Raw genomic sequence first — 21,636 nt, forward strand, 5'->3', positions numbered from 1 at the left:
AGGGTTTCGTGTAAAACGTACTAATTACATACTCTTTGGTTCCATGGTCTTAGCCTTAAAGGAATGACATCCAGGGCCGTAAAATAAATTAAAAAAAAAGTTCGGGAACTCCCTGCTATAGAGCCTCATAAACTTTAGGTAGGTATGTAGTTTGTGCATAGAGCATAGTCAAGAGCGTTTCTCTTCTTCTCTACATATTATAAAAATATAAAGTCGCTTCTCGCTGTCTGTGTGTATGTATGAACGCTTAGATCTACTACTAACTAAAAAAACTACACAACGGATTTTAATGCAGTTTTCACCAATAGGTAGGTAAAGTAATTAAAGAGGAAGGTTTATATGTATGGTATAGTATAGTTTTGTATCAATTTGTTGTAATATGATGATAACTAATTGTTTAAAAATAAAATGTCGGAAGTTACGCCAACTGAGAGCATTTCATCGAAAATTAACTAATAATATATAAGATTTTGTAGGATAAACTCAAAAACTACTGAAACGATCTTAAAAAAAAATTCACCTATAGAAAGCTAAGTAAGTACATTATCAGCGAGTAACATGGGTTATATTATTTTATTTTATTTTTCTTATATTATGTTTTATTTATTAGTATGCATATATTTTGTTTTCAAAAAATTAGAGATCACGATGTTTTCATTCACCGTTAAAGCAAGTGATATTCAATTGCTTGCAAAGCAAACGCACATGGGTATGTACCTAACTGGTGCCTGCAACCGACCGACCGAATATCAGGTGGACATAACTCATAGCGAAAACGAAATACCTATAGCGGAATAGTTCCTCTCCCGTGCGAAGCCGGGGCGGGTCGCTAGTTTAAAAATAAGATTAAAGGCTCTCCCACACAGCCGCGTTATTATCGGTCGATACGCGATAATATCGCATGCGTTATTGCGATAATACGCCCTACTTCCATTGCGGCGTTATTATCGCAGCAGTGTGTAACTACATGACCATCCTAGTATTGAAAACAGATATCGCAATAACGCATGCGATATTATCGACCGATAATAAAGCGGCTGTCTGGGGGAGCCTTAATATTTTAATTTTTGATAGGACATTCATTTCATTTCATTTGAGTTCAATCTTCTAATAGTGTAGGTCGACTCGTTACTCGTTCAACATTAGCTTATATATACCAGTTTTAAAGGTTAGGAGGCTGGCTGTTCATTTTTGTGCATTTTATTATTAATAATAAAATACCTACCTATTATAATTAATTACCTAATTTAATCTGTTTGAGTTATGGCCATTGAATTATTATGTATATTTATACCTCAAAGATTATGAGTGACTTGTTAGGCAAATGTAGCGTTAATTCTTTAAAATAAAGCAGTTTAGTTGAAAATAGTTTCGCAAATATTTGTGCCATTATTACTAATAAAATTATTCATCTTAGTCTTAGTTATAAAATAAGTAAATATCTGTGACAATTTATTGGCGACATAGGTACCTATATAGGTAGTAGGTGCCTATAGTGCACGTTGGTTTATTAAATAGTTTTATATTATAATTATACCTAATTACCTACTTCCCACAGGGATAATTTTGAAATTCAATAATTCACTATTAATAACTTTTATAGGAATCAACGATGAGTCAAGATACAGAACTTCTGTGTCCCAGCAAACCTGAATTGACGAAAGATGTAAGTACCCTAGCTTAAGTTACTTTTAAAAATATATTTAAATTCAGCAAATAAATGAAATTGAACTGTGTCTTTTTTGTGTTGTTTCGGATTGACTATGCTGCGTAGGCCATATTGGCCGCTACAGCGTCATCGGGAAGGGTGGCGAGCGCGAAGCTTTGTAGAGCGTTGTCTCTATGACGTTTTGTCGGTCTCAACGACAGAGAACGCTCAACGAAACCGCTATCTCTTTCTACAGGTTGATGTTCAATATTTTCTGCCGCGTACTGTATTTGCGCTACGCCTCGTCAGTCGTCAGTAATGCCAACTTTTAACATTCTAGCTCTTCTTAAATCTTTTTCAGGCGGCAAGGGTATCTGCGTCTCCAACATCTGTAGTTAACGTTTCCTCCCCGTACGTCCCGAAAACGGTAAGTACCTCATCATGATCAATCCATCGCCGGCTCGCTACAGATCACGCGGGTCTCCCCTCAGAGTGAGATTGTATTGGCCATAGTCTATACCTACCACGCTGGCCATGTGCAGATTGGTAGAATTCACACATCCTTGGAAACATTATGGAGAACTCTCAAGCATGCAGGTTTACTCACGATGTTTTCCTTCACTGTTAAAGCAAGTGACATTTTATTAGGTACTTAAAACGCACATAACTCCGAAAAGTTAGAGGTGCGTGCCCGGAATCGTAGCCCCGATCTCCGATTAGGAAGCGGACGTCCTAACCACTAGGCTATCACAGCACACACCTACCTCGCCATATATTTTATAACGCGTAAAATTTAACTTCTCACACGCCATTTGAACTTATTGTGTCAAATTTCATATCAAAAGTAGTCCTTATATTTTTAAAGGTCACTCGTTAGTACTATTATATATTTTGTGCTTTTGACGTGACAGTTGACCCATAGAGTTAAAATGGCGCGTGAGGAGTCATTTTGTACGGACTATAACTCTAATTTAAAGATGTAAGAAGAGGTACCTACCTAACCTAGATCTACTAAACATTTTAAGCGTTGATAGCCTAGTCGCACAAAATAACAAGGTAGGTATTGATTGTGCTATGGGTAAGAAGACATCGGGCTCCTATTCGGGAGGTTAGCGGTTCGATTCCACGCACGCACCTCAACTTTTCGGCGAGTGCTATTTAAGCAATTAGGTAAATATCACTTGGTTTAACTGTGAAGGAAAACATCGTGAGGAAACCTGCATGCTTGAGGGTTCTCCATAATATTCTCAAAAAGATGTGCGAAATCTGCCAATCTGGAAACTTGGCCAGCGTGGTGGACTATGACCCAAACTTCTCAAATTCTGAGATGAGACTCGTGCTCAGTAATGGACTCGATGGGTTCTTGATGATGATTATTTTAAACTATTTTTAATGTTCTGGTTCATTTAAAAAATAACCGGCCAAGTGCGAGTCAGACTCGCGCACCGAGTGTTCGTCGTCTGTCTGTCTGTCTGTACGTCTCAAGAAAACCGCATACTATAGTTAGGTATACAGTCCGCGACAGGTTGAAATGGCGATCGGGTTATGAGGCAGGGGGACGCCCCGCACGCGGCACGCCACCCACGCTTGCCCGCACCGGGTCAGCGCGGGGCTGTGCGGGTGTGCGCAGCGTTCCCTCCCCGATTGCCATTTCGAACTGTCGCGTACGTAAACTAAAGTTTATCGAATAGGTAGGTACCGAGTAGTGTTTCACATTCACAAGCGTTTCATTGTTTGCCACTTGAAAGCTTATGCCACTTAAAAAGCTACGCCTTCATTCTGGCAATAACAATGCTTACGTCTAGGTACGTACTAAAATCAATCTTGCTGACAAGTAACAAGGGGTAGATTGTTCCGACTCTTGCTGACTATGAGTGTTTCTTAGAACTAGCAATTGCAATGTGACGCTAAATTAATACAAACACAATTTTAAGTTGACTGAGCATAAATGGAATACCGAAGTTGTGATAGCCTAGTGGTTAAGACGTCCGCCTTCTAAAGGTCGGGGTTTGATCCGGAGCACGCACGTCCTTTTCGGAGTTGTGTGCGTTTTAAGTAGGTATTATTAAATATTACTTGCTTTAACGGTGAAGGAAAACATCGTGTGGAAACCTTTATTTTTAATTCAAATACAAGTTGACCCTTGACTGCAATCTCACCCGATGGTAAGTGATGATGCAGTCTAAGATGGAAACGAGCTAAAAAGCGGCAAACCTGCATGCCTGAGAGTTCTCAATAATGTTCTAAAAGGTGTGTGAAGTGGTAGACTGCGGCCAAAACCTTTCTTCACTGAGAGAAATCTGACTCGCACTTGGCTGGTTTTTTTTGTACGATGGTAGCCCTTCGTGTGTGAGTGCGACTCCCACTTGACAGGTTTTTAGGGTTCCGTAGCCGAATGGCAAAAAACGGAACCCTTACAGATTCGTCATGTCTGTGTCCGTCTGTCCGTCCGTATGTCACAGCCACTTTTTTCCGAAACTATAAGAGCTATACTGTTGAAACTTGGTAAGTAGATGTATTCTGTGAACCGCATTAAGATTTTTACACAAAAATAGAAAAAAAACAATAAATTTTGGGGTTCCCCATATTTAGAACTGAAACTCAAACTTTGTTTTTCATCAAACCCATACGTGTGGGGTATCTATGGATAGGTATTCAAAAATGATATTAAGTTTTCTAATATCATTTTTTTCTAAACTGAATAGTTTGCGCGAGAGACACTTCCAAAGTGGTAAAATGTGTGTGTGTCCCCCCAATGTAATTTCTGAAATAAGAGAATAAAACAAAAAAATATATGTTGTACATTACCATGCAAACTTCCACCGAAAATTGGTTTGAATGAGATCTAGTAAGTAGTTTTTGATTTATCGTGCAAAATGTCGATAAAATACGATTGTACTACGGAACCCTCAGTGCGCGAGTCTGATTCTTCTTGTTCTCTGATCTTTATGAACCCGGGACTCAGCTCCTAGTAAAAAACTTCTTTTTCAGATTCCGTTGTTACTGGGTCCAGAGAATACTACAACTATATGTCCGTTTTGTAATTCCAACATCAAGACTTCCGTGAAATATAGAAGTACAACTCGAACACACATTACTGCTGCACTTTGCTGTCTTTTATGGTAAGTATTAAGAATGTAATGTGTGCATGACATGATTTATAATACTATTCCGAAGAAAATATAAAAAAATTAGACTTTATACTTTGATTGACGTTAAGGATTTTTTACACCTTATTTTATAAAATAACGAAGGTCTGGCACGCACTGGCTCTTTCTCTAAAATAGGTGATGCCTGCAACTTCTTCGGTGTGGAGCGAGGTTTGGCCTTAGAAAGGGTAAAGGGAACAGAGGACTTAGGTCGCTTAGGCTTGGCGTTGACGAGTCAGTCAGTGAGTGAATATAGGACTTTTCCTTTTAATAATGACTAGCTTATGCCTGCGACTTCGGCCGCGTGGACTATATAAATTTCAAACCCCTATTTTACCCCTTTAGGGGTTGAATTTTCAAAAGTCCTTTCTTAGCAGATGTCTACGTTATAATAGCTGTCTGCATGCCAAATAGCCCCGATACGTCCAGTAGTTTAAGCTGTTGATAGATCAGTCAATCAGTCACCTTTTCCTGTTATATATTATATTATTTAGTTAGATTGAAGATTGTTGATTGATTGATGTCGTTATGATATGAGATTAAAATCGGTTGGTTTTTTTAGATTACTTATTTATTCTATTTATATTAAATAAACAATTTAATACTACTTACCTATCTATTGTTAACCGTAGCTTTTTATTTTTAGTTGCTGCTGTTGCATCCCGTATTGCATGGACTCTGCGAAAAATTCCGATCACTACTGCCCAAGTTGCAGTAGCTATATCGGAACTTATGAGAAGTGAAATTGAATCCACATCCAAAAGACCCAAAGACATATTTTATGTATGAAATATATTGTATACTATACTATATCCACGGAAAGAAGTTAATATAGGGCTCCAATATAGAGGCAGATTATTCCTAAGGTAAACTAGGCACGTGCCTAGGGGCGCGAGGCGCGCGCGATTATGTAGATAGAGTTCCATTACCCTACCTAATTATCCCTACTAAGTAGGTAATATTATCTTGAAGTGACTGAAACTGCCTCTTCTTTAATATAGTAAAGTGTCATGACGTGACGTTTTTCACTCTCGTTCACATAAATAGTACAATCACTAACAACCAGCTATGCAATGAGTCGATTACTCGTTCTTTTGAAATTAGTAAATTTTTAATATGGCTTTTAGAGAGAGGCGCCTATGAAGTGCTTGCGTAGGGCGCTCTCGACATTTAATCCCGCCACTAACTCTTAATATAGAAATTTTCTTTTAAGAACCTGTTTAGGCGGAGCTATACTCGTAGCGTAAGTAGTACCCAAGAACTAGCGCGCACCACTTTAAATTTCCGTACGTTTTCCCCGCAAAATCTGTGAACTATAGAACTATACAGAAGCGCGTGCACTGCGGAATTAATTCCGCACCGGATAGGACAGAAGACGGTAATTTACTATAGGTATAACCTACTCCTACCTATTTCAATCTTTCTTGGCGCCGAACGCGAAGCCTTGATTATTTTCCATAATTAATATTATTTTATTGCAGTGAGTAATGCGCCTAAATTAGGTAAACATACTTTTATACCATAGTTTAGTACTTGCAATTAACAATGGGGCCAATTCTCTTGTAGGTAGGTACACAGTTCTAATCAAAACTAAATTAACAGGTCTAAATCGAGTGCTATCCTTTTCTGCAAGCAACTTCATGAAAGGGATAGCAATAGATTTAGACGAGTCATTTTAGTTTAGTTTAGAGATTGTGTACAATGGAATTAGGCACAAATATCTACTTACTTTTATTTTTGGTGGTAATACTTAGTATATTAGCGGTAAGAATGACTACGTAGGTAAGCACTTTTCACAGGTCTGTTGTTCTGTGTGTTTATAATATAATGTAAGATTCTTTTATTATACTTACCTAAATTTAGTAATATTGCCAATTTTATTTGCCTAACCCTCGACTCTCTGCTCTTTTGGTTTATTGATAAATTAAATTATAAAAATCAAGTGTGAGTCATTACTACTGCATATGCAGAAATTTCTCAATAATAGATTTAAAATCTGTTGACGGTTAAGACTGAGAAGGCTCATAAAACCACCTACAGCATACTAACTTCGACAGCATGGAGTACCCAAATTTCAAACCCCTATTTTAGACCCTTCGAGGTTGTATTTTAAAAAATCCGTTATAAGCGGACATCATAACAGCTATCTGCATGCCTTTCAGCCCAATCCGTCCAGTAGTTTGAGCAGTGCGTTGATAGATCAGTCAGTCTGCTTTTCCTTTAATGTATTTAGATATTATATAGATTTATTAATTATATGTTTCTGCACAAGAATCTCTGCACATTGTGTCTGCTACATTCCACTAGTACTATTAACTTTTTAGGGTTCCATACCTCAAAAGGAAAAAAGGAACCCCAAAAGGTTTATAGGATCACTTTGTTGTCCATCTGTCTGTCAAAAAACCTACAGGGTACTTCCCATTGACCCATGAAATTTGGCACGTCTTATACCACACGTAAGAGGAAAAATCCGAAAATCGTGAATTTGTTGAAAATGAATGGTTGCACCACAAAAAAAATTAAAATGTGTTCATTAACAAATAATTAGTATTTTCAACTTTCAAATACATAAGATTAATATATCTAGTGGGGTATCATAATTTAGAGGGTTTTACCTGTATATTCTAAAACAGATTTCTATTTATTTTCTACAGTTTCTTGCTTAGTACCAACATACAATAGGTAGCTGTCGGAGTTGTTTAAACAAAGTAGCATTGCAATATAGGCATGTAGGTAACTAGCTAGTACTTACTAGCAAGTACAAATCAATTTCTTACTTAAAATAACTTATGTGGGTACATTCTTAATGCTACAATAGTATGAGGTACTTAAGTGGGAACTAGGACCTAATTTTATTTTATTATTTTTAAAATGAGACAAGGAATTCTAAAGTAATATATTATATTATAATTATTAAAAAAAATATTTTTAATCTCTTAATTGCTCAGTACTATTTGTTTTCCATGATAAATATGTATTCCAAAATAGTGCAACAAACTGCACAAGTAATACTTGATACTGAAGAGGAATATAATAAAAATTAACTAATTGTACCCAAGGCCAAATGTAGTAATTTGTTTTAAGAACATCAAAATAATTATCATGCATGTCTTTTTCTATTGTATTCCAAGGCTTTCCTTGCATAGTACCAACTGCAACTAAGATGAAAAATAAAAATGTTGGGGCAAATATGAATTGATCTACAAATACTTTTTTCATAGCCACAGTTTTACCAGTTGCCCCTACATGCTTGTTTAACAGGCCATACCATACACGTAGAGCGGGGCCCTGAAAACATAAAAAAACTACATAAGTATAATTTGTATAAAAATAAATTTTTACTTAATAAAAAAGTAGGTAGGTAGGAATATTTTTTATTAAAAACTAGTTGATTCCCGCGGCTTCGTCCGCGTGGATTTAGGTTTTTAAAAATCCTGTGGGAACATTTAATCTTCCAGGACAAAAAGTAGTCGCCCGTCCCCGGGGACCCTGGCAGGGGGGTCAGGTACCCTGCAGCATCAGGATTGAGGATTTGGAATCCCAATTTTTTCCAATGTCGCAAAGTTTCTCTATCGATTTAAAAAAGTTACGCAAATCGGTTCAGAAATCCCGGAGATTTGGGGTGTACATAGGTAGAAAAACATAACTCCTTTTTTAATTAGTTATTGGTTAATAAAGTAGCCTATGTTACTCCTTGGTTACTCTTCTACTTGTCTGTGAAAGTCCCGTCAAAATAGGGTCAGCCGTTCCGAAGATTAGTAGGTTCAAAAGACAGACAGATAAGAGACAGACAAAATTTTTTAAAACGTGTGATGTAGTTATGGTAAAGTTCAAATAGCCATATGAGCTTAAATATGAGGTAGCTATTTTAAAATTACAGACAGACACTTCAATTTTATTTATTAAGTATAGATATAGATTTTGTAAGATAGATGCTTATCTACTGATATATTAAAAAGGAGAGACTGACAATATCAATGTAAGCTTGCACTAGATATGTAGTCTTGATATTTTAAGTAAGTTCTCTGTATAATTACTTTTAATTAAAAAAGGGTTTTACGAAATTCCAACATGAACCAAAAGAAGCTAAATCTATGCGATGTCACAGGAAAATTTAGTTTAGTAATAGGTATTTATTCAACTTACACCAACAAAAAGTCCAATAGATGAAAATTTAAAGGTTCTTTTATAATCAACCGTGGACTTTTTCTCTATTATGGTTTGTGAAATGAGATCACCAGCCCCCATTAAAGTTCCAGTTTGAATAGCTTGTACTAAGTAAGGCCGTCTAGCAAGTACTTTTTGATATATTTGAAAAACACCCCGAGCTTTTGCCATTGTAAAGCACATACCTAGTTACAGCAAGGCTTAAATAAATTAGTTTACACTTTACAAACAATCAATAAACATAAATTATATTCATCTTCATCAGGGCAAGTCTGACAAGAGTAAATTCAAGATTATTTTTGAGCAGTGATCTTGTGATCTTAAGAGATTAAAAGATGTGTTCAGTGAGTGATTCAGTTTCAGTGTTATTTTCATAGATAATATAGGTACTATGGTTATTTTTAACCGACTTCAAAAAAGGAGGAGGTTCTCAATTCGTCGGAATCTTTTTTTTTTACAGCACTTTCGCAAAGAACACAAAAACAAAACGTAGTCGGTAGTGATTATATACTCTTTGACAAGGAATATAATAATATCGTAATAATCTTGTAATATAATCAGTAGGTACAAATTATTTATTTATAATAATAACTAGCTGAATCCTGCGACTTCGTCCGCGTGGATTTACGTTGTTTAAAATCCCGCGGGAACTCTTTGATTTTTCGGGATTGTTGTCGTTGCTTGGTACCTACAACATGAATTCACTATGAACACTTCCTGAATCTTGATAACCCAGGCGGGCAGTAACCCTGCAGCATCAGGATTAAGGAGTTGAATCCAGAATTTTTTATGTGACCACGAAGTAAACTTTTTTTGTTGATTAAAAAAAAAAAATTGCAAATCGGTCCAGAAACCTCGAAAAAATCGATGTAGAAAAAAGAACCACCTCTTAGATGGACTAATAAAGGTAGATTAAAGTACTGCGTAACCGCGTATGAGATAGCGATAGCACGACGTAACGATGAATAACACGACAATTACTACCATTGTTTAGTAGTCAATATTTGTATTAACCGATCAACAATATTCGTAGGTATTAAACGTTTTTTATGTGAAAACAAGTAAATAACTAATGAGAAATACAATGAATTAGTTACGCCACGAATTCTCAAAGTTTGTTGTGCAACTAAAGTTGCATTCCTTGTATGTATTCTTGAAAAAAATCGGTTACACGATAAGGGACAAAAAATAGGTTAGCTGCGTCTCTGTTTATCACATTGGTTATTAACTTTATCTGTGCTCTCTTTTTAGTGTGAATGAGAAAGCAAACGTTCCTGTATCTATCTTTATTACTCTATCTACGATGTACTACTACGGTGTAATAGGCCCCGCCCCGCAGACGGTCAAGCACCTGTGTATTACTTTACTCTATGAGCATTATCCTATATGTTATTAGTCTGTGGTCAAGCATGTTTTTGACCACGGAACAGAAAAAACAGTGGAAGTGCTAAGTAGGCGTGGCACGCGTGCCACAATTAAGCGTAGTTACGTAAAACTGATCCCAGTCGCGTTCTAACATCGCGTGGAGTTGGTAGTCTCGCGACAAATTCATATTGCCCTAGCAATGTTACTGTTCCGTTTTGGAGTGTAAAAATGATAGTAGGAGAAAAAATCTTTAAAATGGAGGTGTTTCGTATCATCGGTAAGTACGATTTTCATTGTTTTCTATAAAATCTTAATTTATTTCAATTTACTAATATTTAATAGAACGGTTAGTCAAAATCAACCTTAAACAATTAAGATAAAGTTTATTTTGGATTGATTCTATTCCGAAAGTACTTCGCTCCGTGTTCGCTACTCAAATAGTGATGTGGCCAAGTAGAATATTGAATTTATCGATTGATATCGATACAAGGATATAAATAAATAGTAACGCAATAATTATAATTTATTAATGAGTGAGACGTTGCATTGATCACTAAATAGACATCAGTAGTTCCTCTAACCTTCATTTAAAATATTTTTAGGTTTCCCAAAGATGCAAGCATCAAAGAGAAATGGATAGATGCAACGGTTAGAGTTAATTGGATGCCAACCAAATCAAGCATGATATGCTCTGAACATTTTTTTAGAAGTCGATTTTATAATATCAAATAAAGGATATAGATATACGAAACCTACTGCGCTTCCATCAATGAAAATCGTTAAGTCTTTTAATCAAATAACCTTGTTTTATTTTATTACTTTCAGTAAGTATTGAAAATACTTGATATTATAATACAAAACAACACACCTCTTAGTTATATTTTTGTATGAAGATTGACTGACTAAATATCAAATTTAATTCATAAACACACTAATTAATTTTTCTCCTATTCATTTTTATATAGGTACTAGATGATGCCCGCGACTTCGTCCGCGTGGATTTAGGTTTTTAAAAATCCTGTGGGAACTTTTCAACTTCCTATGTCCTTTCCCGGGATGCAAGCTATCTCTGTACCAAATTTCATCAAAAACGGTTGATCGGTTGAGCCGTGAAAAGCTAGCAGACAGACAGACAGACAGACAGACACACTTTCGCATTTATAATATTAGTACGGATTTATTCTCAAAATTTAATTTTGGTTTCAGCCACAAAATGATAAATGTGGTCACTCCAGGTTCTTCAAAAAGACAAAGTGATTCGGAGATTCCTGCGTCTAATCACGTTACCGATTTGATGAAGGCAATAGTCGAAAAATATATACATAAATGTTCGCATACACCATTTATTAAAATTAAAAATAAGACTTTCGAAACGCCAGTTTCTTAACAAATATGTTTTATTTCAAGGGCAATAAATAAAATTTATCTATTTTCATACGTTGCAGTATTTATTGTGCATACTTGTAAAAGGCATGCATACATACCAGCACTTTTATTCAATTTTATAATTACCTTTTTTAATTTTATTTTTGCGAATGAACAAAATAACGAGTATCTATCGATATCGATAGGTAATTCATTGAGCTACGTGGTGCAGCCTTAACTGAGGAGGAAAAAAAATCGACCGATCACGCAAATGTCAACCATATGTTTAAAGTAATTAAGTTTATAATTGCTACTACTTAGAATACCGCCATCTATGATCAAGTAGCGGAATTAATTGGACAATTGAATCTAGTGTGACGTGAGTGTGACTATAGCTCGTAAATACGTTCTTCCGCTAAAGCAAAATAAATCTTATTTCTAGAGCGTCAGGGTTTATTTCCAAATCTGTGACGTAGGCTAGTTTTGACTAAACTTAAACGACAAATCAAATGATTTGTTTCTTTGTAGTGCAATATATGACTATCGGTATATTTGTATGAGTTTGGCGACAGCGGTTCCTATAGTAATTTTGGTGAATTGCACTTCCACTGTTCTTTCTGTTCCGTGTTTTTGACGTTTTGTTTGATGACGTCATCAAACACAAGAGCACGGTGGATAAATACCACTACGTAGTAGTTACATACAAATCCTTTGTAAATACCTCAGAATAAGGACTGTTACAAGTAGCCCTATTGTGACACTTACTGTTAGAGCGAGATAGCTAAAAATGCATTTAAGCTCTTGTTAGAACGTGACAAAATGATTCTGTTTTGTCCTTATCACCGTGGCCCATAGAGATAGTATACATAGAGGTAACCATAACGTGTTGCCGCTCTTGTACATCTATGTGTCAAAGAGGTATTGTTATCTCCGTCTTTTTCAGGGAACCTCCATTCGTGTAAAAGCGATAGCTCATATAAGTCTGGCAACGTCGCTCTATCGGTGAAAATAGTGACCAGTATAGTTGACAGGTGCCCCCTTAAGCAGACAAAACATTGGGGTTTGATGCAACATTTTTACCAAATATTTAAAAATCTGATAAATCAGGGTCAAAATTACACTAAAAAGTGGAAACAAAATGTGTGAAGCTGTATTTTGTGCATCCAGATCTACGAAAGGAGGCGTAAAAGTTCCAGAATTGTATTTTCACGGGTTAGTCTTTAATAATTATTCCATCGCTACCAACAGCGATTTTTACTCCGAAAATCGCTGAAAATTAAAGATTTGCATATTATAAATGTAATCATCTCGTGACAAAGTAACAAAATCACGTTTCATAGCGTAATTTAATATTTATTTAATACATTCTTTTAGGCCTCATTTGTAGTGATGTGTGTACATACTTTATCGATAAAATCAAATTTATCCTTTTAATAATATTTGCATACTTTTGTAGATTTCCAAAATGTCCTGAAATTAGAAATGCCACACATTTCTAAATAATCAGGGCCATAAAACGAAAAAACTGGGAGCCAAAAAAATATTCTCGCCTATGTTCTGTCTGTTAATCCTGTTAACTATATTTTTGGTTTAAAATAAAGAAATTAGAATTAGATGCAGTACCAGTACATTTGAAGGATATCCTAAATAGTTAGGTACTATCAACCAGTATGTACTAAGCACTTTCAAATTGTATGTAGGTAGCCGGTAGGTGTCTACTACTAGATAAGTAGCACATTGCAATTTTCTTGATTTGACCATAGTTAAACAAAAAGAGACCAACTATTAATTTGCAGTTTTGAGGAAGTAAATTATTTATTATGTTTTACAGTTCTTTTTTAAATTTTTGTTAATGCAAAAATGCAAAAATCCCTATGACGATCATAAGGATTCTTGCATGTTTACAAGCATGACAAATAAAAGTTTATTTCAGGTGATAAAGAAACTAAAACCACGTCAAGAGCTGGCTAATAGTGAAACCAAAACGAGTCGAACTTTATCTACCTTAGAAGCCTTGGGTCTGCTGATTGTGAATAGATACTAGGCTACCCAGGCTGGCTGCCAGGTAGGTATAAACTTTGTAACAACTAATCACTAATCCAACTCCTCAATGTCATGTTGCAAGAGTAGGTAAGTAGTTAGGTAAAGACTGTTATTGAGGATAATTTTTTATTCAATTATAAACTTTTAGAAGTTCTTACTTTTGAATCGTCAAATGCATCTATTTTTGGTCAGTAATAAGGAAAATAGAACTTACCAGGGCCACTGTAGTTCATCGTGAGTCTTATAGCTTTTTAATTTTATTAGGTACTTGTTTTTTTTAAACAAGTAAGTAAGTTAAGTAAGTAGTTTTTGTAAAGAGAGTCGCAGGGAGTCGGATGGTGTTGGTGCAAGACCGTGGCGTGTGGAAATCCTATCCTAGAGAGTATCGAGCAGCTATAATATGCCAGCTCTTCTCAACTTAGATATTCTGATTTGTTTCACGTATAAAGACGATCCTAAAACAAGTCACATTTCTTATCTACCTACATTTGAAGCGGTGGGAAGTAGAACCAACAAACTGTTTGCCTATCTTCTTTTTACCCAATAAATTGATTTGAATTAGTTAAAATGTGTTTCCTTTTATACTAAGTACTAGCTGATGCCCGCGACTTCGTCCGCGAGGATTAGTACTTTTAAAAAAACAACAAACAATAAAATAACAGAAGCAACAAAAAAAATTAAAGTAAAGTAACAGAAAAACAAATAACAGGAACAACAAAAAATTAAATAAAATAAAATAAACAACAGAATATAAAGTAAGAGAAACAACAAACGATAGAATAACAGAAACAACAGAAATTAAAATAACAAGAACAACAAAAATTAAAGTAACTGGAACAACAACAAAAAAAAACAATAATTAAAAATATGATAAAATGGATCCCACTAGCAGCGGGCTAGGATCCAAGCTGCCAATGGTCAGGGCTCCAAAGTGAGGAAACTCCTCGCAATGCGTGCCGTCTCAAGAACCACTGCCTTCTGTATCTTACCCTTGATCCAACAATTAAGCGATAGTTTCTTAAGATGTTGGTCAAAACTATTCGCAATAAGACCATGGACTGATACAACTATCGGTACAATAATCGTTGAGTCAACACTCCACATGGCGGTAATCTCGTGAGCCAGGTCCAAGTATTTCGATACTTTACACGACAATTTTTATTATCATTGTTCAGTGGTCAATATTTGTATTTAACCGATCACCAATAAATTATAAAATATTTAAAATAGTATTAACCATTTTTTATGTGAAAACAAGTAAATAACTCATGAGAAATACAATTACGCCACGAATTCTCAGTTTGTTTCGCAACTAATGTTGCATGCCTTGTATGTAAGTTGTATGTATTCTTGAAAAACCAGTTACACGATAAGGGGCAAAAAATAGGTTAGGTGCGTCTCTGTTTATCACATTAGTAACTTTATCTGTGCTCTCTTTTTAGTGTGAATGAGAAATGTTGCAGAAGTATAGGGATGGTCTTCAATAATAGTCAGTTTCCAATTTCACTTCACTGTATTTTTAAGCATAGCTTGCGCCTTCGACTTAATTCTCACAATTGACCGCCATTTTTATTTAACCTACGCTTTTTATACTAATTTGACAGGACAGCAAAACTGACATATTTTAAAGGTTGGTATTATTTAACTTCCAGTATTTTACAAATTGCAAAGTGATTGAACTAAATGATACTTCCTGTGACGTCACAAATAATTAACGTAACAATTAAATCAGCTAGATGTTAAACATGACACAAAATATGTTGATTCAAATAGTTAACAATTAAATATGACTCATAGTCCATTCCCGCCAGATATAAATAACAATCAATCCATTGTATAAGTCTGGATGCCTCATGATGATGGCAGCCATGGAGATGTGGTTTTTGACATTCGGCCATCCTGGAAAGGCCGTGTCTCACGGCACTCAGATAACATCCCCGCTTTCGCACCATCAGTCACCTGACAAAAGAGAAATACCGAACAGTATTCACTTGATTGATACTTAATTTTATTACAAATCTGTACCTACATATTAATAGCATATACCATATAAAATATTCAGTTGATTTATTAAGTTATCAACTACTTCTAATCAAAATTGTTATTAATGTTCCTCTTTTAATCATTACTTTAAATGTTTTGCTATAGTATTTAGGTAATACATAATGGTAACATTTGATTACCAGTAGGTGGGTGTTTGAAATTGATGAAATGTAAACGATTTCGTTGTATCTGCAATCCAAAATTGTAGGTAGGTACTTGTCTATCCAGATAAGTTTATAACAGCTGACGTCATGACTCATGAGACCATTTTATTAAGGTGGCGCAGTACGCTCGACCTAACCTGTATGCTTTTCACTTGACATTGTATGAGAAAGGTGAGAAGCACGATGATTTTTACTGAAATCAAGGGTATAGGAAAAGTATTTTGAGAAAACAAAAATACTAAATGTATGTTCGCAAAATAGAATATTTCAACTAATGAATAAATAAACTATGTCTAGTGTTAATTTGCTTTAGAATTTTCATACCCTAATTATTTATTTACGCCCAAAGTTGGCATAAATTTAGTGTTAAAATAGGAATCTTTTGAGGCTCGTAACTTTCAAATCAATATTTTTTTTAATGTTTAATATATCAATAAACCTAGATAATGGCAAGACAAACCGATGTAATACTTAGTTTTGAGCATATCATATCAAATAATGTAGTAATTACCCTCCTACGTTTGTATGAAGAAAGCACTGAACTGAGCCCACTTAAGAAGTTAAAATTGGTTTAGATATCTACTGCACAAGAAAAGCTAGGTTTGACATTGTAGCATATCACGGGTTATTTTTCAAGGTCGTTATTATATTATTATCAAGTTAATAACTGGGTAAGTAACTGACGTTCGACGTTCCTAGAGTTCTGCATTAGGAAGAACTTTACATGGGCATGACACCTATAAACTTAAGAAAAACAGTATGCATACTTAGACGAGATTTCATTTCTATCCCTTTTAAATCTGCAGGGGACGATTATTGAATTTTATATTCTTATGGTCTTGTTTTAGCAGAGTTTACTGTAGGTACTTTTAATTCATCTCGAACAATTTATCATGGGAAGGTCAAATAGATTCCATATCCAAGTCATTGTGTTGGAGAGAATAGAGATCACACAGAGACTATGTTGGAGTGATTCACACACACACACACGTACACACAGAGGCACACACACCATTTGGGTAGGCGACACATATGTATGTCACACGTTGCACATATCACACAGACTATTTGCGCAGGTCACACAGCCCCGTTGGGTAGGTCACACAGACTCGATTCGCAGGTCACCAAGACCATTTGCGTCGGTCAAACAGTCTTCTTTACGATTTACTACAGTCCCTTCTTTAGGAAGATCTCACAGATATGCTCTAGGGATGTGACAGACATCATACTTCAAATGCATTTTTAGTCCAATGATGAGTTTCCATGAGGAATAAGGAACAGAACACGGGTACAGAATAAAACAGTCAGGATAGAAAGTATAAGAATCATCTTACAAACAAGAATCATAATATTATTGATACAAGAAACAGGACTGATACAGACTAAAGCATGTAGGGGAGTAATTCTGACAATGCAAGAATGTCATTCGTCACTTATCGGGATTTTTTGAATTTATAAAATTACAGGAGTAATGTTACTGGCATGTCTCAGTTGCATATTAAATAATAAAATCAAACTAAAGGAGTTTCTAATTTTATATAACACTATTATTTAATTAATGAGTTATTCATAATAAAAGTTTATTACTAATTAATTAGGATTTTGAACTTATGGACCAATATTTCAATTTAATCGTGATTTCTGTATTTTAATCATACTTACTAGATTTACTGTAATACTTAATGTAATGACTGTAGTATAATTAAATTAAAGTAGAGTTGAGCTTCGTTTAACTATAAGTTCTACCTACTATTGTTTTTTATCTAATTTCACTCTTGACGATGACATTTTTAGGGGAAGTCACTTTCGAAAGTCACTCAGACATTTCGATAGGGAAGTCACTCAGAAGTTTCGTTACGGAAGTCATACAGATTATCCGTTAGGAATGTCACTCAGATGTTTCGTTACGGATGTCACACAGACGTTCCGTTAAGAAAGTCGCGCAGTCTTTCAGATAGGGAAGTCACTCTGATTTATCGTTAAGGAAGTCACACAGTCGTCCCGTTAGGGAAGTCACTCAGACATTACATGTTTGATGATAATTAGCATCTGCTGATTTAGCGATATATTACCTTTCGATTCAAAATTAATAACTGTTAGTTTTAAGTAGGTACATCGATATTATTTAGCTCATAATATGTATATTTCAACGTTGCCAGTGCGGCTCCCTCCGGTGCAAGGTCGCCACTCCAGCACCCCAGGACACCCCAACGTCTATCGATTGATGATGATGATGATGATGTCGATGATGTATATTTTGTCATCTGTGTACTTTTATTATAATGAATTTTATTTAATCTATTGATGACATTTAAATTGTGTCTTGAACTAAGCCCTGCCCGCTTAATTTTGCACATCAGTCTTTTTTTCAACTACATATTTCGTTGTCAGTTTAGTAATTTTATGCTTCGAAGTCATAACGACCGTGCTCGAAAAATAATAGTTCACGATCGTAATCACCTATATTTGGTTGATGCTCACCATCACTCATCAGCTATCATGCATTGTTGCAACAAGAATACCTAAAAATCGGCCTATCACAATAATTGAGATTGTAATAATATTTGATACAGTTTATCCGCAACTGACCCACTGCTGTCATTGTAACATTATTGTCTTCCTGCAATTCGTAAACCTATCTTACTATTACTTATTAACTTGTAAGCATAATCCTATTACCTACTGAATTTCATCTGTACTAGCCAATGGTTAACCTGTACGCTATCTATCTTTTAGTTACGATAGTCTCTTTTATATAAATACCTAGTTTTATTGTGTATGAATTTTGTTTTAACTTATTTATTTTTTATTAAAGTTATAGAATGTACACTGTACAGGGCATTATTTTTGTTAAATTCAATGCCACAAAACCTGGTAACCTACATAATATTTGAGATAGTGGGTAGGTAAGAAAAATGTGCAGCTCAACTTGTAACATCGTGGTATTGCTGTTAGTGAAACCGGTAGTAGTGATCCGTAGGTAATTATTACACACTATATAGATTGCTCTTTTTTTTTTTAAGTTTACGTTTGTAATTTATGTAGAGAATTTTTCTTAAAATTTTTCGTAAGATTGATTTTTAACGTAGGAACAATAAATTCGAGTCGTCATTGTTGTGGGTTAGTCAAATAAACAAAATATAAATTAAAAAAAATAGTTGCTGAGTTTTTGTCGGCTATTCTCAGGTCTGGGCGCGTTTAGAACCGTCGTAGCTTTAGTTTCAAGTTTAAGTAATTATTGTGGCTAATTCCGTTGTACACAATTTCTAAACTAAACTAAAATGGCACGTCTAAATCTATTGCTATCCCTTTCATAATGATGCTTGCGGAAAAGGATAGCACTAGATTTAGACTTGTTATTTAGTTTAGTTTAGAGATTGTGTACAAGAGAATCAGCCCCAATGATCACCATTACATTATTGTTTTACAAATTCAACAATTAACGATCAAAAAGTGTACAATGTTACCCAATTTGAATAAATGTTTTGACTTTGAAATAGTGTATCTATGACTACTTATCTAAAAAGAATTCAGTACACACAGTTCCTAGCAAAAATTAAATTTCCAACATTAATCTGGCTCTATTTTCTGGTCTTCAAGGTGTTTAATTAATTTTATAAATTTTGTTACATTAAGATTAGTTGGCTAGACGTATTGTAGTTTTCTTAGTTTTATTGGGTTTCTCACACAGTTTTTAACTTGGATAAGTCACACAGACATTATATTGGAAAGTCATTAGAATAGAATAGAATAGAATGTTTTTTTATTCATGTAAACTTTTTAAAAGTGCTTATGAATAGTCAGGTAGTTTTAATTTACCAGTAGGTAAGCATGAATATGTCACACAGTCACTAAAGTTGGGTAAGGATTAAATAATTCAAATGTCCTCGTATTTAAAGTCTCGTGGTGAACTGATTGCGGCCGATCCGAACAAATCAGACCAACAACTTGGAAACCAAGATTAATATTTATATGTATGAGCCTTTAGTTTTGAAACCGGAACAGAATCTACTTACTACATCACCTACGTTTATAAAGTAGCATACATACTTCAATGCAGATAAACTCTCCAGAGATGGAATAGCATAAGTTATTTTAGTTACGAATAAGAACATTAAATATTGTATTAATCAGCACACTGAGCAACCCTATGAGGCGGTAGTCATGGGACTCATGGACCTATGCGGTGGTCAGATTTTGTGATTCGATTTATTCCTCAGGATTTGCGGTGACTGGAGTACTTAGTAACGTGTACAAAGGTTATTTAATTTTATCGGCTGCCTAGTGATAATGATAATCAGACCTACATCGGAGAGATCACAAAAGGTATACACCAATTTTTTTGTAATTACACACACATGCACATTATTTTACACAAATTATTACATAAAGTGATTATATTATGTGAGTGCACCTAAAGCCTCTCCTCATGATGAAATCTTTAGATACTTATGGTATTTTTAACTCATTTTACAAAAAATAACTTCCGGGATCAATGTAGGTAGGCAAAGATTCTATCTGCACTAATGTAATATTATGAGAGTAATTTGCATATTATGCTTAGAAAATTTGTTGGTTAGATGTAATACGACTCACCGAGTGTAGGTATGCTCGACTTGTTGCTATGGCGACACAGGAGTCGCTGCCCTTGCGTCCCGCACGGCGCGGCGTGGCTCGTAGCGGCCGGCACCGCGGCGGCGCGGCGCGGCGTGGCTCGTTGCGCCCCGATCACCCGATGCCGGATTTGTTGACATCAGCAACCCCGTGGCTCGTGATTGATCCGTCATCGTCAGTAGATTACAGCAGCGCTTCTTGTTCACGCGTGGCAAAGACGTAGTTGAACTTTAATCCCCTTTTCTACATCTTGAAGCCCGCGCTGAAGTAGTAGATTCTTCCACAATTTTCCGATGACGATAAGTAGGTACTCTCAATAAAGTAAGTAGGGCGTCTGGTATTGGTATTGTAGACCGCAATTTTGCACGTAGATATTTCAACTTCAAGTCCTCTAATGTTATAATACACAGAAAAGTCCTCTGGTCGCATCTTGAAGATGAGTTTGCGTCGATATAGGCCCGCGGCGTAATTTTCTAAGCAGAGGCGTGGTGTTTTCAGAAGAGAAAAAAAAATCTTTGACATTCTTCAATGTTCTGCTCTCTTCTCTTCTTAGTATCCCACTTCTGAAATGTTGCAGAAGTATAGGGATGGTCTTCAATAATAGTCAGTTTCCAATTTCACTTCACTGTATTTTTAAGCATAGCTTGCGCCTTCGACTTAATTCTCACAATTGACCGCCATTTTTATTTAACCTACGCTTTTTATACTAATTTGACAGGACAGCAAAACTGACATATTTTAAAGGTTGGTATTATTTAACTTCCAGTATTTTACAAATTGCAAAGTGATTGAACTAAATGATACTTCCTGTGACGTCACAAATAATTAACGTAACAATTAAATCAGCTAGATGTTAAACATGACACAAAATATGTTGATTCAAATAGTTAACAATTAAATATGACTCATAGTCCATTCCCGCCAGATATAAATAACAATCAATCCATTGTATAAGTCTGGATGCCTCATGATGATGGCAGCCATGGAGATGTGGTTTTTGACAGAAAGCAAACGTTCCTGTATCTATCTTTATTACTCTATCTACGCTTTCGACATACATACCTACCTTTTACATTTT

The 21,636-nt window shown here is 35.3% G+C and overlaps 2 protein-coding genes and 2 long non-coding RNA genes across 4 annotated transcripts; 2 read left to right on the forward strand and 2 right to left on the reverse strand.

The window, feature by feature from the left end:
- The first annotated feature begins 1,090 nt into the window (after positions 1-1,090).
- On the forward strand, positions 1,091-6,663 carry LOC117981921 (lipopolysaccharide-induced tumor necrosis factor-alpha factor homolog). Its single transcript, XM_034968186.2, has 5 exons — positions 1,091-1,168; positions 1,604-1,666; positions 2,010-2,075; positions 4,640-4,770; positions 5,444-6,663. Exons 2-5 carry the CDS (start codon positions 1,613-1,615, stop codon positions 5,538-5,540), a joined length of 348 nt encoding a protein of 115 aa, XP_034824077.1. The 5' UTR covers positions 1,091-1,168; positions 1,604-1,612; the 3' UTR covers positions 5,541-6,663.
- A 1,046-nt stretch (positions 6,664-7,709) lies between these two features.
- Mpv17 (Mitochondrial inner membrane protein MPV17) lies at positions 7,710-9,332 on the reverse strand. Its single transcript, XM_034968185.2, has 2 exons — positions 8,944-9,332; positions 7,710-8,085 (listed from the first exon to the last, which is right to left on the reverse strand). The coding sequence occupies exons 1-2, from the start codon at positions 9,145-9,147 to the stop codon at positions 7,726-7,728; spliced, it is 564 nt and encodes a 187-aa protein (XP_034824076.1). The 5' UTR covers positions 9,148-9,332; the 3' UTR covers positions 7,710-7,725.
- Positions 9,333-10,372: 1,040 nt separating this feature from the next.
- Positions 10,373-11,766, forward strand: LOC138402232 (uncharacterized). The gene is made up of 2 exons (XR_011236642.1): positions 10,373-10,606; positions 10,932-11,766. It is a non-coding gene; the product is annotated as an uncharacterized lncRNA (long non-coding RNA).
- Positions 11,767-15,231: 3,465 nt separating this feature from the next.
- On the reverse strand, positions 15,232-21,554 carry LOC138402275 (uncharacterized). Its single transcript, XR_011236708.1, has 2 exons — positions 20,541-21,554; positions 15,232-15,696 (listed from the first exon to the last, which is right to left on the reverse strand). It is a non-coding gene; the product is annotated as an uncharacterized lncRNA (long non-coding RNA).
- Between the last annotated feature and the right edge of the window lie 82 nt (positions 21,555-21,636).

The sequence above is a fragment of the Maniola hyperantus genome, chromosome 4 (assembly GCF_902806685.2).
Source record: "Maniola hyperantus chromosome 4, iAphHyp1.2, whole genome shotgun sequence".
In the NCBI taxonomy this organism is placed as follows: Eukaryota; Metazoa; Arthropoda; class Insecta; order Lepidoptera; family Nymphalidae; genus Maniola; species Maniola hyperantus.